The sequence below is a fragment of the Paramormyrops kingsleyae genome, chromosome 1 (assembly GCF_048594095.1).
Source record: "Paramormyrops kingsleyae isolate MSU_618 chromosome 1, PKINGS_0.4, whole genome shotgun sequence".
Classification (NCBI taxonomy): Eukaryota; Metazoa; Chordata; class Actinopteri; order Osteoglossiformes; family Mormyridae; genus Paramormyrops; species Paramormyrops kingsleyae.
Window position 1 is genome coordinate 20,560,282 of NC_132797.1, and position 13,128 is coordinate 20,573,409.

At 40.6% G+C, this 13,128-nt stretch overlaps 1 protein-coding gene across 1 annotated transcript in view; it reads left to right on the forward strand.

Annotated features, from left to right (window-relative positions):
- Positions 1-13,035, forward strand: part of LOC111841578 (amphiphysin) — a 50,313-nt gene extending 37,278 nt beyond the window's left edge. Inside the window, exons 12-23 of the mRNA XM_072711609.1 lie at positions 2,992-3,090; positions 3,607-3,630; positions 4,061-4,084; positions 5,678-5,710; positions 6,664-6,717; positions 7,032-7,172; positions 7,464-7,523; positions 7,973-8,023; positions 10,304-10,369; positions 10,458-10,811; positions 11,364-11,462; positions 11,905-13,035. Coding sequence (XP_072567710.1) covers positions 2,992-3,090; positions 3,607-3,630; positions 4,061-4,084; positions 5,678-5,710; positions 6,664-6,717; positions 7,032-7,172; positions 7,464-7,523; positions 7,973-8,023; positions 10,304-10,369; positions 10,458-10,811; positions 11,364-11,462; positions 11,905-12,009 — 1,110 coding nt within the window. The 3' untranslated portion in view covers positions 12,010-13,035. The remainder of the gene's footprint in view (positions 1-2,991; positions 3,091-3,606; positions 3,631-4,060; positions 4,085-5,677; positions 5,711-6,663; positions 6,718-7,031; positions 7,173-7,463; positions 7,524-7,972; positions 8,024-10,303; positions 10,370-10,457; positions 10,812-11,363; positions 11,463-11,904) is intronic.
- The last annotated feature ends 93 nt before the right edge of the window (positions 13,036-13,128 follow it).

Genomic DNA, 13,128 nt, shown 5'->3' on the forward strand with positions numbered 1-13,128 from the left:
GCATTAAGTAAACATTAGGGTTTGTGAGTTCTTATATTTTGAACAACATGCTTCATTTTGGTGATTCAGTATATAAATGTCTATATATCTCCATTAGAGTCAAACAAGTGGCATAAATAGGGTCATAGTTCATCCAGAGGGGCACACCTTATCATTAGCCAATGATTTGTTTGAAATTGGTGAGTGACTGACAAGGGTGCACTCCAGGGACCAATCAGCTGAGGCCAATGCCACTGTGGCCCTGCCCCTGTAATGGAGGTTCTTGGCCAGCTCTTGTCAGGTATCTGAGCCTTTAATGTTTAACACACGCCTTCAGTGTTGTGACGCGTAGAGTAATGGCCCAGGTGGACTCCCGCCCCTGTAAAGACGAAGCAGCCAGCACTGGCATTTCCATATCGAGCAGGATGGTTGGCTCCCTCATCTCTGCCTAACCCTCATTGTTTGTGCTGTATTCGCATGACGGACTGTGGCTGCTTCTTCTAAGCCGGCACTGAAGCTGACGACTGCCCCTGGGCGGAGCTTAGCAGCTGCTGATGGGCCAAACAGCAGTTTATCTCTCCGCATGATCCAGTGGGAAGACCGACATCTATCATGTTGCCACCCTGTACGGCATTCACTATAAGAAAAGCATTAGTGTGGCATCCTAGCTTGAAATCTGCCCTAGTTCCGTTCAGCAGTTCTTCAGTATCAGTTCCAAATTTTATTGTCACATGTTTTCTGAGGAACACAGTGCAAGGCTTGTGCCACAGTCACAGGGGATACAGAATGGTATGAAGCAAGCAAGGAAGGAAGTGAAGTAGGAAGGAGACAAAGGAGGAGAGGAACCAGAAAATCCAAGTGGACAGTAAAAAAGCTCTGGGGGTCCATGGTCGATTGGCTGCCCAACACCCCCAAGGCATGTTAACATTATAGAGAAAATAAAGAATGGGCCTGATTTAATAAAAGCAAGGTGTACAGCCGTGGCCAAGATTTTGAGAATGACAGGAATATTAATTTTCACTAAGTCTGCTGCCTCAGTTTTTATGATGGCAATTTGCATATACTCCAGAATGTTATGAAGAGTGATCAGATGAATTGCAATTAATTGCAAAGTTCCTCTTTGCCATGAAAATGAACTTAATCCCAAAAAACCAATTTCCACTGCATTTCAGCCCTGCCACAAAAGGACCTGCTGACATTATTTCAGTGATTTTCTCAATAACACAGGCGAGAGTGTTGCGAGAGAGGACAAGGCTGGAGATCACTCTGTCATGCTGATTGAGCTAGAATAGTAGACTGGGATGCTTTGAAAGGAGGGTGGTGCTTGAAATCATTGTTCTTCCTCTGTTAACCATGGTTACCTGCAAGGAAACACATGCAGTCATCATTGCTTTGCACAAACTGAGCTTCACAGGCAAGGATATTGCTGCTAGATTGCACCTAAATCAACCATTTATCGGATCATCAAGAACTTCAAGGACAGAGGTTCTGAGGTGTTGTTGTGAAAAAGGCTTCAGGGCTCCCAAGAAATTCCAGCAAGCACCAGGAAGTTGATTCAGCTGTGGGTTTGGGGCACCACCAGTGCAGAGCTCGCTCAGGAATGGCAGCAGGCAGGTGTGAGTGCATCTGCACACACAGTGAGTTGAAGACTTTTGGAGGATGGCCAGGTGTCAAAAAGAGCAGCAAAGAAGCCACTTCTCTCCAAGAAAAACATCAGGGACAGACTGATATTCTGTCTAAAGTCATTTTCTCTGATGAATCCCCTTTCCGATTGTTTGGGGCATCATGGAAAAAAGATTGTCCTGAGAAGAAAAGGTGAGCTCTACCATCAGTCCTGTGTCATGCCAACACTAAAGCATCCTGAGACCATTCATGTGTGGGGTTGATCTCAGCCAAGGGAGTGGGCTCACTCACAATTTTGCCTAAGAACACAGCCATGAATAAAGAATGGTATCAAAACATCCTCCAAGAGCAACTTCTCCCAACCATCCAAGAACAGTCTGGTGATGAACAATGCCAGCGTGATGGAGCATGTTGCCATAAGGCTCAGGGCTCAGAGAACAAAACATTGACATTTTGGGTCTATGGCCAGGAAACTCCCTAGACTTTGATCCCATTGAGAACTTGTGGTTAATCCTCAAGAGGCGGGTGGACAAACAATAACCCGCAAATTCTGACAAATTCCAAGCATTGATTATGCAAGAATGGGCTGCCATCAGTCAGGATTTGGCCCAGAAGTTGATTGACAGCATGCCAGGGCGAACTTCAGAGGTCTTGAAAAATCAGGGCCAACACTGCAAATATTGACTCTTTGCATTAATGTAATTGTCAATAAAAGCCTTTGACACTTATGAAACGCTTGTAATTATACTTCAGTATATCATAGAAACATCTGACAAAAAGATCTACAAACACTGAAGCAGCAAACTTTGTGAAAACCAATACTTGTGTCATTCTCAAAACCTTTGGCCAGACTGTAAACTGAGGTCATGGTCAAAGTCATGGTCTTTTCACTATGGATAAACTGCCAGTTAAATGACTGTAACATCTGCCCTTTGACTCCCCAACATAGACATGTAGCACATCTGCAATACTGCGAAAAGATACTGACAAATTAACTTGCAAAGGTAATTACAAAAGTACGAAACACCTTTACAGAGGGATCGCATGTTAGTCATGGTGGGAAAACAAGGAACAATAATCAAATCAGTTTCCATCTTTTGCACTATATGTTGTTTTTAGAGATAATTTGTGGATTGATTTGCTTTTTTTCTGTAGGAATAGTTCAATCAAAGGGGGTATGTGGCTGGGAAGGTTTAGATGCCATGCCTGTGATCGATCGGAAGGTCACCGTGTTTAAATCCCTGGGTCGGCAAAGTGATTTTGCCATTGGGCCGTTGAACAAGGCCCTTAACCTCAGTTGCTCCAGGGAGTATCTGACCCTGCTTTCTTAATTGTGCTTGCTACCTAATTGTGATTTAGGGGTTGAAAGCCAGGTGTGTCTTCCCACAGAATGAAAAGGTCTCAGAGTCTCTCCTGGATCTGGACTTCGATCCCTTCAAGCCAGACGCCTGCTCATCCATTGGACAGTCGCAGTCCCCAATGTCACAGGTCTTCCTCACTTTTTACATTTCTTTTATTCCCTGGAAGATAAAATGGTTTTCAGATATCTAGGTGTCTGTAGGACCAAAACCAATGTATGAACTCTACATCCTTGAAGGAGACATACAAGTCAGCTTCATGGACTATTTCACCTTTCATAAGACAATCATTTAAGAAGAAAGAGAATGTTCATGCTGACAGTTTTGGCACATTTCTATATAAGCACCTACATCATTAGAGTACAACAATAGAAAAACTATATATTTCAGTATGCACAATTTATGGATATCATTTTTTTGTTGATTGTTTCAACCTGACTTGACTCTGCACCTCTAATCTTTGTTTTTTCTACACATACTGTACGTGTCGCACTCTCCACGTGTTATACCGTGTCTCATTCTTATTGGTCATGAATGCATCAAGTGATTCTGTCCCTGTGTTATGTTGTGTCTCATTTTTATTGGTCATGTGTGTCATGTGATGCTGTCCACATGTCTTATACAGTACCATGTTTATTTCTGACAGATGCTGCCCTGGGATCTGTGGACGGTAAGATTCTGGCTACCCAGTGATGTCTCTGGCTTCTTTGCCTGATGTACTTAATCAAATCGCTTATATTGTTGCACTTAATCAAAGTGTTTTTCTGTACATAGGTAACTGTAATCTGCTGAGGCATATAGTCCTCTAAAAATGAATGAAAAGCTTAGAGAATGATTGTAGTTGAAGATATTTCTTGTAAACATGATTCTCTAGCCTAAACAGAACCAATAAAATCACAAAAATACACTCCACATTAAGCTGAATTGGTTAATGCAGGATGGAATGTCACTATTGTAGATAGAATGTCGCTTCTGAACTGTTATACATCAAATTTAAATAAAATATGAATGTTAAACTTGTTAGTGTAGTGTGGTGTTAATTTCTGTGATTCGCTATGTGCTAAATTTCTACTAAACTGTTGAATTTGTCTGTCTTCCAGGCAGATATTGTTCCCTCAGAGCCAGTAAGTAGAGACTGTGTAATACTACTACAGGGTAATCATTCGCTTACACATTTTAGAATTGAATTTTTTTTCCATTTTGCTAAACCAGGTTGCCATGGTTAAAATGGGCCATACTTAGCATACTTGTGCAATACATATTCAATTTGTCTCTTTAGGGCAGGTAGATTTTCTATAATCATTAAGCATGTGTATTACTTTACATTACCATAGTAATATGTGCCAAAATTAAATAAATAAATAAATGCATCAATAATTAATTAAATGTGTCATGACTGATTTAAAATGGGAAATAAAACAATTAATGAAATGTGTCATGAATTATTTAAAATGTGAAATAAAAACATTATTAATTTCAAAGTCAAAGTAAACTTTATTTTCATCTGTATTATATACATGTACATAGAGAGATGTCATATATAATTATTCCACTCTTTATTTAAATTTGGCACTTTGGGCACATCATGAATTAATTCAATCTGTCATTCTGAGCCATAAAAATGAGTTGGTGGGACTTATGATCACCAGGAGTAAAATCGAGCAGGTCCAAGGAGCAAGGATGTGACTGTCGCTGCTGATGAGTCCCCTGGTAATGCAAACTTGGATACGGGTGACCAGGAGAGCTTGTCTGCCAGGCAGAACAATTTCAGTAGCATGAATCTTATGAGCAACATGGAACGTGTTGAAATCAGTTTTGTGCGGTTCTCAGTCTAAAGGCCAGTCTTCTTCCTTAGATCCAGTTCAGCAAGCCCTAGGAGATCCCTCAGATGCCAGACATTTTGATTTCTCCACAGTGGTCTCCTTTTGGGTGGCATGGGGTAAACCAGTGACATGAGTGTGATAATGCAGCACCTGATCATGATGCCCAAATGTTCAGCTTTGTCCTTGATTCATTCCTGGAGAATCAGAGAGGTGGAATGGGAGCTGGTTGGGCTACAGACCCTTTTGCAGACAGTGGGAGCCAGAAATGGCCAGAGAACTGCAAGGCAGGGGTGGGCAGTGGTGGCCGTAGGTCGTGTGACACCCCAGAAGAGCAGCTTAAGGGTTTAGCCCAAAGGTTTGCTCTGCCTGATTTAGCCTTTCATAGCGAGAGTAGTGAAAGCCTGTGGCAGGTGGCCAGTAACAGCAATGGCTTCTTCTCCAACGATGGCCGGGAGGAGACCAGCTGGGGAGACTGCTGCGATGCCAAAGCCGGATCTCTCTCTGTCCATGGCATCGTGAGAGGTGGGGAACCAAAGACTCCCATATACACGGCTAAAGAGCAGTCTGTCCAAAGCTCCCGGAGCACTGGCACTGAGAGTCACAGACAGGGGATATGGACAGTATAGGAAGGATAACTGAGGTACACACCTCTCCCCCTGAGTATAGCATGTAACAGAGAGCAATAACTGATCAAAGCTTCTTCTCAGAGTTGAGTCCCTTTGTCCCAATTCAGTTCTTTTTCTTTTTTCTTATTTTCCCCTTCCATGCCGTCTCTTGCAGTTCCCAACCTCCATTTAACCTGCTTCTCCTCCTAATATTTTTTTGCATTCCACATTCCCCTTGGCCTTTAGTGTGAATGCTAAATGCTACATTTCCCCTTTGTGTTCATTGTAGGTATCCAGCAGTGCATTTGACGACTTTTCAAAGGTAAATGAAAGCCTAAGTCGACGGTGTCTGAGTTGTAATGTAGATGCCAATTAAATGGGGAAGAAGAACATATAAATAATACATGGTGCTCAAAGCAGTAGAGTTTGATTAAATATCATTCATCCATCCATCCCTCCATCCCACTCCCTTCCAGTTGCTAATCCAGCACCAGGTCATATCATCACACATACCCCCCTTTTTTCGCCAGATTCCACTCTCAATTCTCTCCAAGGTCGTTCAAGGAATTAGCGCCATGATGAGCGATTCAGGAAATAAGTTAGTCCTCAAGGCACAGTCTGGCAAATTTTAATTACCCTTCAGTTTACACTGATTTACACCCAAAGCATTTCGCCTGTGAATAACTGTACAAAAATAACAACTTCGGCAAAGAAAAGAAAAGCTGAGACTGAACAAAGGCATCAGACCCCACACACCCAAGGCGCCCACATAATTACAGGAAAAGTGAGGAATGTTTGTAGTACAGATGCAGTAACATTGGATCTTTGCTTAATACATCAATCCGCCACTTATTACTTTATGATTAAATAGTATTGAAAAGATGATGATATGGATGAGTAATCAATACTAATCATGCTTTTCAGTTATATAAAGAAATGCAAGTATTTGCTCTATTGTAGCACCAAGTGAAACTAATACAATTAAAACACATTTCATTTTTTAGAAAACAGTGTATTCTGTGATGAAAAGGTAATAATATGTGTGAAATATGGAAAGCTTATCATCGGTGCGCTGGATTTAAATTATTCTGCATGTAATTATCCCACCTTGAAATCTTGAGATTTTAATTAAGATGTTAATTTCTAAGTGCTGTTGTACAAAGTTTGTACTCAGGCCTGGGGTATAGAACCATTTCAGTTCTAGGAGAGGGTACAGTTCGTTATATGAGCTTAATCGAACTCCTGTTTCATTCTCTGCATCACAATGCTCTATAGCTGGCCATCTCGGGGTTTGCCAAAGATTCAGCTCAGAGTGTGTTTGATGAAATGGTGAGTGATCATTTCAGCTTCAATAGAAATGTTCTCATGAGAATCAATGCATGCATGTAGCATTGACATAAGATACTTTTTTTATTAAAAAAAATGTCCAGTTCTTCTTGAAATTTATCAGTTTGTAATAAAAAACTAAATGTTTTCTTTTTCTTTGCTAATTTTCTGTTTAGTACCTTTCATGGAACATTGAAAAATATCCTGTACTGTCAACTTTCCTTTATTCCGTTGTTTCCTCCATAAGCTGGCATCAGCAGATTTCCTGGAGGGAGGGGGGTGTTTATGTTTTGTTACCCTCCCTGTTCTATTATAAGCCTGCGGCACAGGCTGCGCCCCCTGCTGTTGGAACGGAAGAACATCCTGGACCTGTGACTGATCTGGGACAGACCCAAGAACCCTCCACAGATACCAGTACTAATGCTGGGGAGGCTAGCCACCCTAAAGAGGAAACTGCAGTGAGTCTCTCAGATTCTACCTCATCCATCCACTTTTTAACCGTTTATCCTGGTCTGACTTGTGGGGACCTGGAGCCTATCGCTGTCATAGTCTTAACAAAATATTTGTAATAGCAGCTTAAATCCTCTTATGTCAACAAGTTAATATTAAGGTAATGTGCATGATTTCCACTCTTCTGCACATTTCACAGATTAAATCAGATGCTTAATGTAGTTTACACAGTTCTGAACTCCCTGACTTGGCGGGATTAATATTTAATGAACCATTTCCTTTCCTTTGTGTTTGTATAGGACCTGACTGGGGTGGATGTGCAAGAGACATTAATGAACGAAGAAGTCAAGCCGACTGAGGTACTCTGTGACTTATTCCCTCAGTGTAATATCAAAGGGTTATCAGATTCGGTAAATATCATCAATTCAGCACCTGTCCAGATGAAGAATGCAGTGTCACACAGAGGCTAACAGCACATGAACTGATGATGATGTGGAAACATTAATTTAATCTATCTTTACCCCATTAGCTATTAACAAGTTAGTATTACTTTAATCATCCCCCTGGGGAAATTGGATAGTTTTCATGTATCCCATTTTTTTCTCCATTTGACACAGAGACTTATATACAGGGTCAGAGCGCAGGGGTGGGGTTAAGGACCTTGGTCAACTTTCCAGTCACTGGCACAAACCCAGAGAGGCACACACTTTTTTATTACTAATAACATAATCAGGGGGCACCATGGACCACAGAGAATACATTACAAACCTTTCTCTTGGACCTTAACCCCAACCTTTTCTGTATACAGGAACCACCAACATGTGAAGCTGAGGGGGAATTCCCCTCTGAAGCAGCATCCGTAAGTACCGCTTCAGGAGCTCACACACGAAGAAGTTTCCTAAAATGTCTTTGCCTTCTGACCAACAGCATGAATCTGCAAAAGCTAAAGTCAGTAGGATAGAAGTTCAGCCGATTTCACTTTTACCTTAAAATGTAGAATAAGAATCATAACTGGAAGTTCTTAAAATATCACCTGAGTTACATACTGGGCTGAAAAGTAAACTCACCCATTCACCTGACTACATTTTATATTGAACTAGCCCAGCTGACTAGTAAGTTTCATAAAATTTGTAAAATTGACTAGCAACATCCATAAAATTCACTAGTAACATTCATAAAATCCGTAAGCTTCATCCCTGGTTATATACATCCAATACTGAATTAATTAAATTGAAATATTCATCAAATGTCAAGCAGACAGCGGATCACATTCACAGAAATCGATTCATTTTGGTGTTTTACTAGAGAGGACAGAACAGGCTCCTTTTTTTAATGATCTGATTGTGGTCTACAGTCATTGTTCCACCTTTCAAAGTGTCTGTTGGCATGTGTGAGTAACTGACTGCATGCAGGGCCCAGAAACAGCGGAGAAGGCAGAAGAGCCACCGAGCCCCACTTTTTATCCCCAGCATCGTTCTGAATAAACCCACATGCCAGTCTGAGCCCGATGGCACAGCCGGCAAATCCCTGTCTGAAACCGAGTTCAGCTGTTGTAGATGGCAGCTACAGGGTAGAACCCTGAAGCAGATGGGCTACAGCAGCAGAACAGGAAATGGGCTACAGTGGGCAGGAACTCGCAAAACCTGGACAACGAAAGTTTGGAAAGCATTGCCTGGTCAGATGACTCTGAATTTCTGCTGTGACATTCAGATGTTTGGGTCAGAATTTGGTACAAACAACATGAAAGCATGGATCCATCCTGCCTTGTATCAACGATTCAGGCTGATGGTGGTGATGTAATGGTGTGGGGGATGTTTTCTTGGCACACTTTGGGCCCCTTAGTACCAAATGAGCATCGTTTAAATGCCACAGCCTACCTGAGTGTTGCTGCTGACCATGTCCATCCCTTTATGACCACAGTGTACCTGAGTGTTGCTGCTGACCATGTCCATCCCTGTATGACCACAGTGTACCCAGCTTCTAATGGCTACTTCCAGCAGGATAACGCACCATGTCACAAAACTCATATCATCTCAGACTGGTTTCTTCAACATGACAATGAGTTCATTGTATTCAAATGGCCCCCACAGTCACCAGATCTCAACCCAATAGAGCATCTTTGGGATGTGGTGGAACGGGAGCTTTGTGCCCTGGATGTGCATCCCACAAATCTCCATCAACTACAAGATTCTATCCTATCAATATGGGCCAACATTTCTAAAGAATGCTTTCAGCACCTTGTTGAATCAATGCCACGTAGAATTAAGGCAGTTCTGAAGGCGAAAGGGGGTCAAACACCGTATTAGTATGGTGTTCCTAATAATCCTTGAGTGTAGATGTATATGAATGGTGAATATATTTGGTGTGTATTTTCAGATGTGTGATTTGAGTATGTGATACATATTTGGAAAGTAGTGTATTTTATATATCTTTCAGTATTATAAATGTATAAATCTCTTTGAAATCAAGCTGAATATGCAAGCTTGAAAAACAAAAAAAAAACAGAACAGATTTAAAATGTAGCTTTGGTAAGTTCTGTTGTTACAGTAGTCCTGTGGTATGGCTCACTCTCCTGTATTTTAATGTAAGTTAATTCTTCTAAAACTGTCAGGCATTATTTAGCTGGTGCAGGAGGGATTATTGCATTCCAGCTGCCATGACACCAAACAGTACTTGTTGCATCTGTTTTTTTCTTCTTCACGTTTTTTGAATTCAGGCTAAAACAGAAAATTCAGGCTTAATCCTGCAAAGAACAACCCCAGATAACAATCCATTTGTGAAACAGAAATAATTAATGGCAACACAAATGTAAGGTTTACACATGTGTGAATGCTGCCATGGTGACCTTGCAGCATGGAGGCCTCACCTCCAGGGGGCAGTATGTGTGTGTGGTTTGCACTCTCTCCCTGTGCTTGTGCAGATTTTCACCAGGTACTCCAATTTTTCCCAAAAATCAATTGGTATCTTCAATCCAGGAAGGTCCCTGCCTCATGTCCTGTGCTTCCTGGGATAGGCTGCAGGCTCATGGCCCTGCACTGTTCAAGGGTGATGGATGGATGGATGGATGGATGGATTGATGGATGAATGGATGGATGGATGTTGATCTTAGTGGTTTTCCAATGCTTATTATTTTTTCCAGACTGTAGTGCCTGAAGTAGGGGAGGAAAATACAGAAGATGCCAGAGAAGACTCTCAGGATGAAGAGGTAAATATCCAACTGAGTTTGCCAATATTCATCAACTACAAATTGTGTTCAAAGTTAGGCCAAGGCTAATATGTTCCTGTCTGTGAAGGAGACAATGGCCATCCCTTCTGTGGTGATTGAAGCAGCCTCAAGCAACGAGGGTGACGATGACCGTGACGCCGAGTTCACCACGCCCGCTGAAATAAGTGATGGCGGAGGGGCTGAGAGCAACTCAGGCAAAGGAGATCCAGAGGACACTAATAGCCAATCAGATGGCTTCCAGTCAGGCAAAGGAGATCCAGAGGACACTAATAGCCAATCAGATGGCTTCCAGTCAGGCAAAGGAGATCCAGAGGACACTAATAACCAATCAGATGGCCTCCATTCAGGCAAAGGAGATCCAGAGGACACTAAGAGTCAATCAGATGGCCTCCAGGAACTTCCTCCTGGTTTCCACTTCAAGGTGGGCCTTTCCACTCAGAGACGCACTAAGCATCAAATTACTATTTGCCCAGTAAAATTTTTGAGGTCTTGATACAAAATTTTGGAGGATCTCACACCCGTTGAAGATTCTGGATTGGTGTTGAACGTTTTGCAGATACCCTCTGATTTTCGAGAGCAGCCTTCCACCAAACCTTAACCATGTTGAATTTATACATAAGTTATACATAAATTCCATAACTGAAGAGTCTCGTATCAAAAATAAATTTTATCGCTTACATCAGATTTTTGCATGTTAAAAATCTGCATCCTTATTGAAATTTCATGTTAGGCCTTTAATCATACTTGTAACCAACAATATTTAAGCTTAGACTAGTAAAGCATGACAGCATTCTCCACAACACCTTAGTGGTTAAACCACTCTTCATTTAGACTGATGTGCAATTACAGTATTAATCGGTATTTTTTAAACCCTTCCATCCGCATTCCAGTGTGGTTCCAGCACACTAATGGACTTCACACATCGCCACTGATCCAGGGAATAATAAAAATAAAATTATAACCTTTGTTGCAGGTGGAAATGCTCCATGATTTTGAAGCTACAAGCGTCGACGAGCTGGAGCTGAAGAAAGGAGATGTGGTTCTGGTCATCCAGACAGAGATGGTTGCTCAGGCAAGGATGTGACTTCCTGTGTCAATCAGGCAGCTTCATAAATGTCAACAGGAGTGTTTAATGATTCTCTTCACCTTGTTTCCATGAAAAGGTGTGGCGTAAAATAAAGATTCATTGAAATTTTAGGACTTCCCTTCTCTTATGTCTAAAACTAATATACAGGTGATATTTTTATTTATCCCCACTGGGAAATCAGGTCATCCCATCTAGTTCTCCATGAGGCACACTCATGAGGATTAAGGGCCTTGCTCAAAGGCCTAATGGTGACATCACTGACGATCACAGGATTTGAACCAGCAGCCTTCTGATCACAGGCACAGAGTCCTAACCCAGAGAAAATAATTTTTAGGAAAAAAAAGTATTGACAATATAAACAGCCAATTCTGCCTATTTTTGGATGAATTTTGCTGAAGATTAACCCTTGTTTCCCATTTTCTTTCAGGATGAAGGTTGGCTCACAGGAATTAAGGAATCCGCTTGGTTAAAAGAAGGAGACTTTGCATGTAAGGGACTCTTTCCGGAAAACTTTACCCAGCGCCTTGAGTAAGGGTCCCAGAACTAATGAAGGCACAGCCAAAACCGCTGTCTGACACAATCAGTGGATGTTTGTTGGAATTAAGTGAAAATCAACCAAACAAGCAGAGTGACTCTGTGGACTTGAATAAAATTACTATTTAATCACATAAATAATAATGAAGCATGATGCAAGTCTATAATCTGGCTACTTCTTAAGCCAAAACCAACATGTTTGCCACTGAGAAACAACAGATGCTTTTCATTTAATATAAAACTGTGGAAAAATAAAATTCTAATAAATATATAGGAAAAGTTGATGTTTTTTCACCTTTCACATTATTAATTGAAATATTTAAATATTGTTGCTTTGATACCCAATTTATAATCTGCATAAAGAAACCTACTTAAAGTTTACAAACACACAATTACGCAATTATTTTTAATGTTGGATTTATAACTATAACCCAATTTGTTGTTTGTATTTGTTTTTTTTTTTTTGTTTTTTTTTATGGCTAGATAGGGTCTTGATTTTGCATCACGTTGTTGCCAAAATAAAACACTGAGTACACTATTTGGTGTTATGAAACTTTCCTACTGTAGTGTTTGAGAGATGCAATTTTTCAGTTAACCAATTAATTTTGATGATCAGTTGATGTAGCATTCCAGACCAGTGAAACACTGTTTATTTGTATTTAAATACCTGCTATATTGTATTTTAAAAGTCTAAATTTAAAAAGTCTAAGTTTATGAGAGATATTTATTTGTGAATTATATTTAAGGATATGCTGTACTGAATTTAATTAACTCATTTTTTAAAGGCAAGAAAACACTAGTTGACATGTCCGTGCAAATTCATCTGCTAAAAAATCTCCATTGAAATGGTTAACTGCAAATGAATTTGGCATTCTTTTCTCATTCCAATGGCCTTGTGATGTACAATGTTTTTTGACCTAAATGTAAATAAAACTAGCTTATAAACAGTACAATCATCATGGTCAAGTCATAGAAATTCATTTATTCTGGCTATTAAATGTCTAAAGACAAAGGCTTCTCTGTACTTGTTTCCTCCTGTTGTCTTTTATTTCATTGATGCCTTCTAGTAAAACCTTTACATATCTTTTTATTTGATACGCTATACCATGCTTACAGA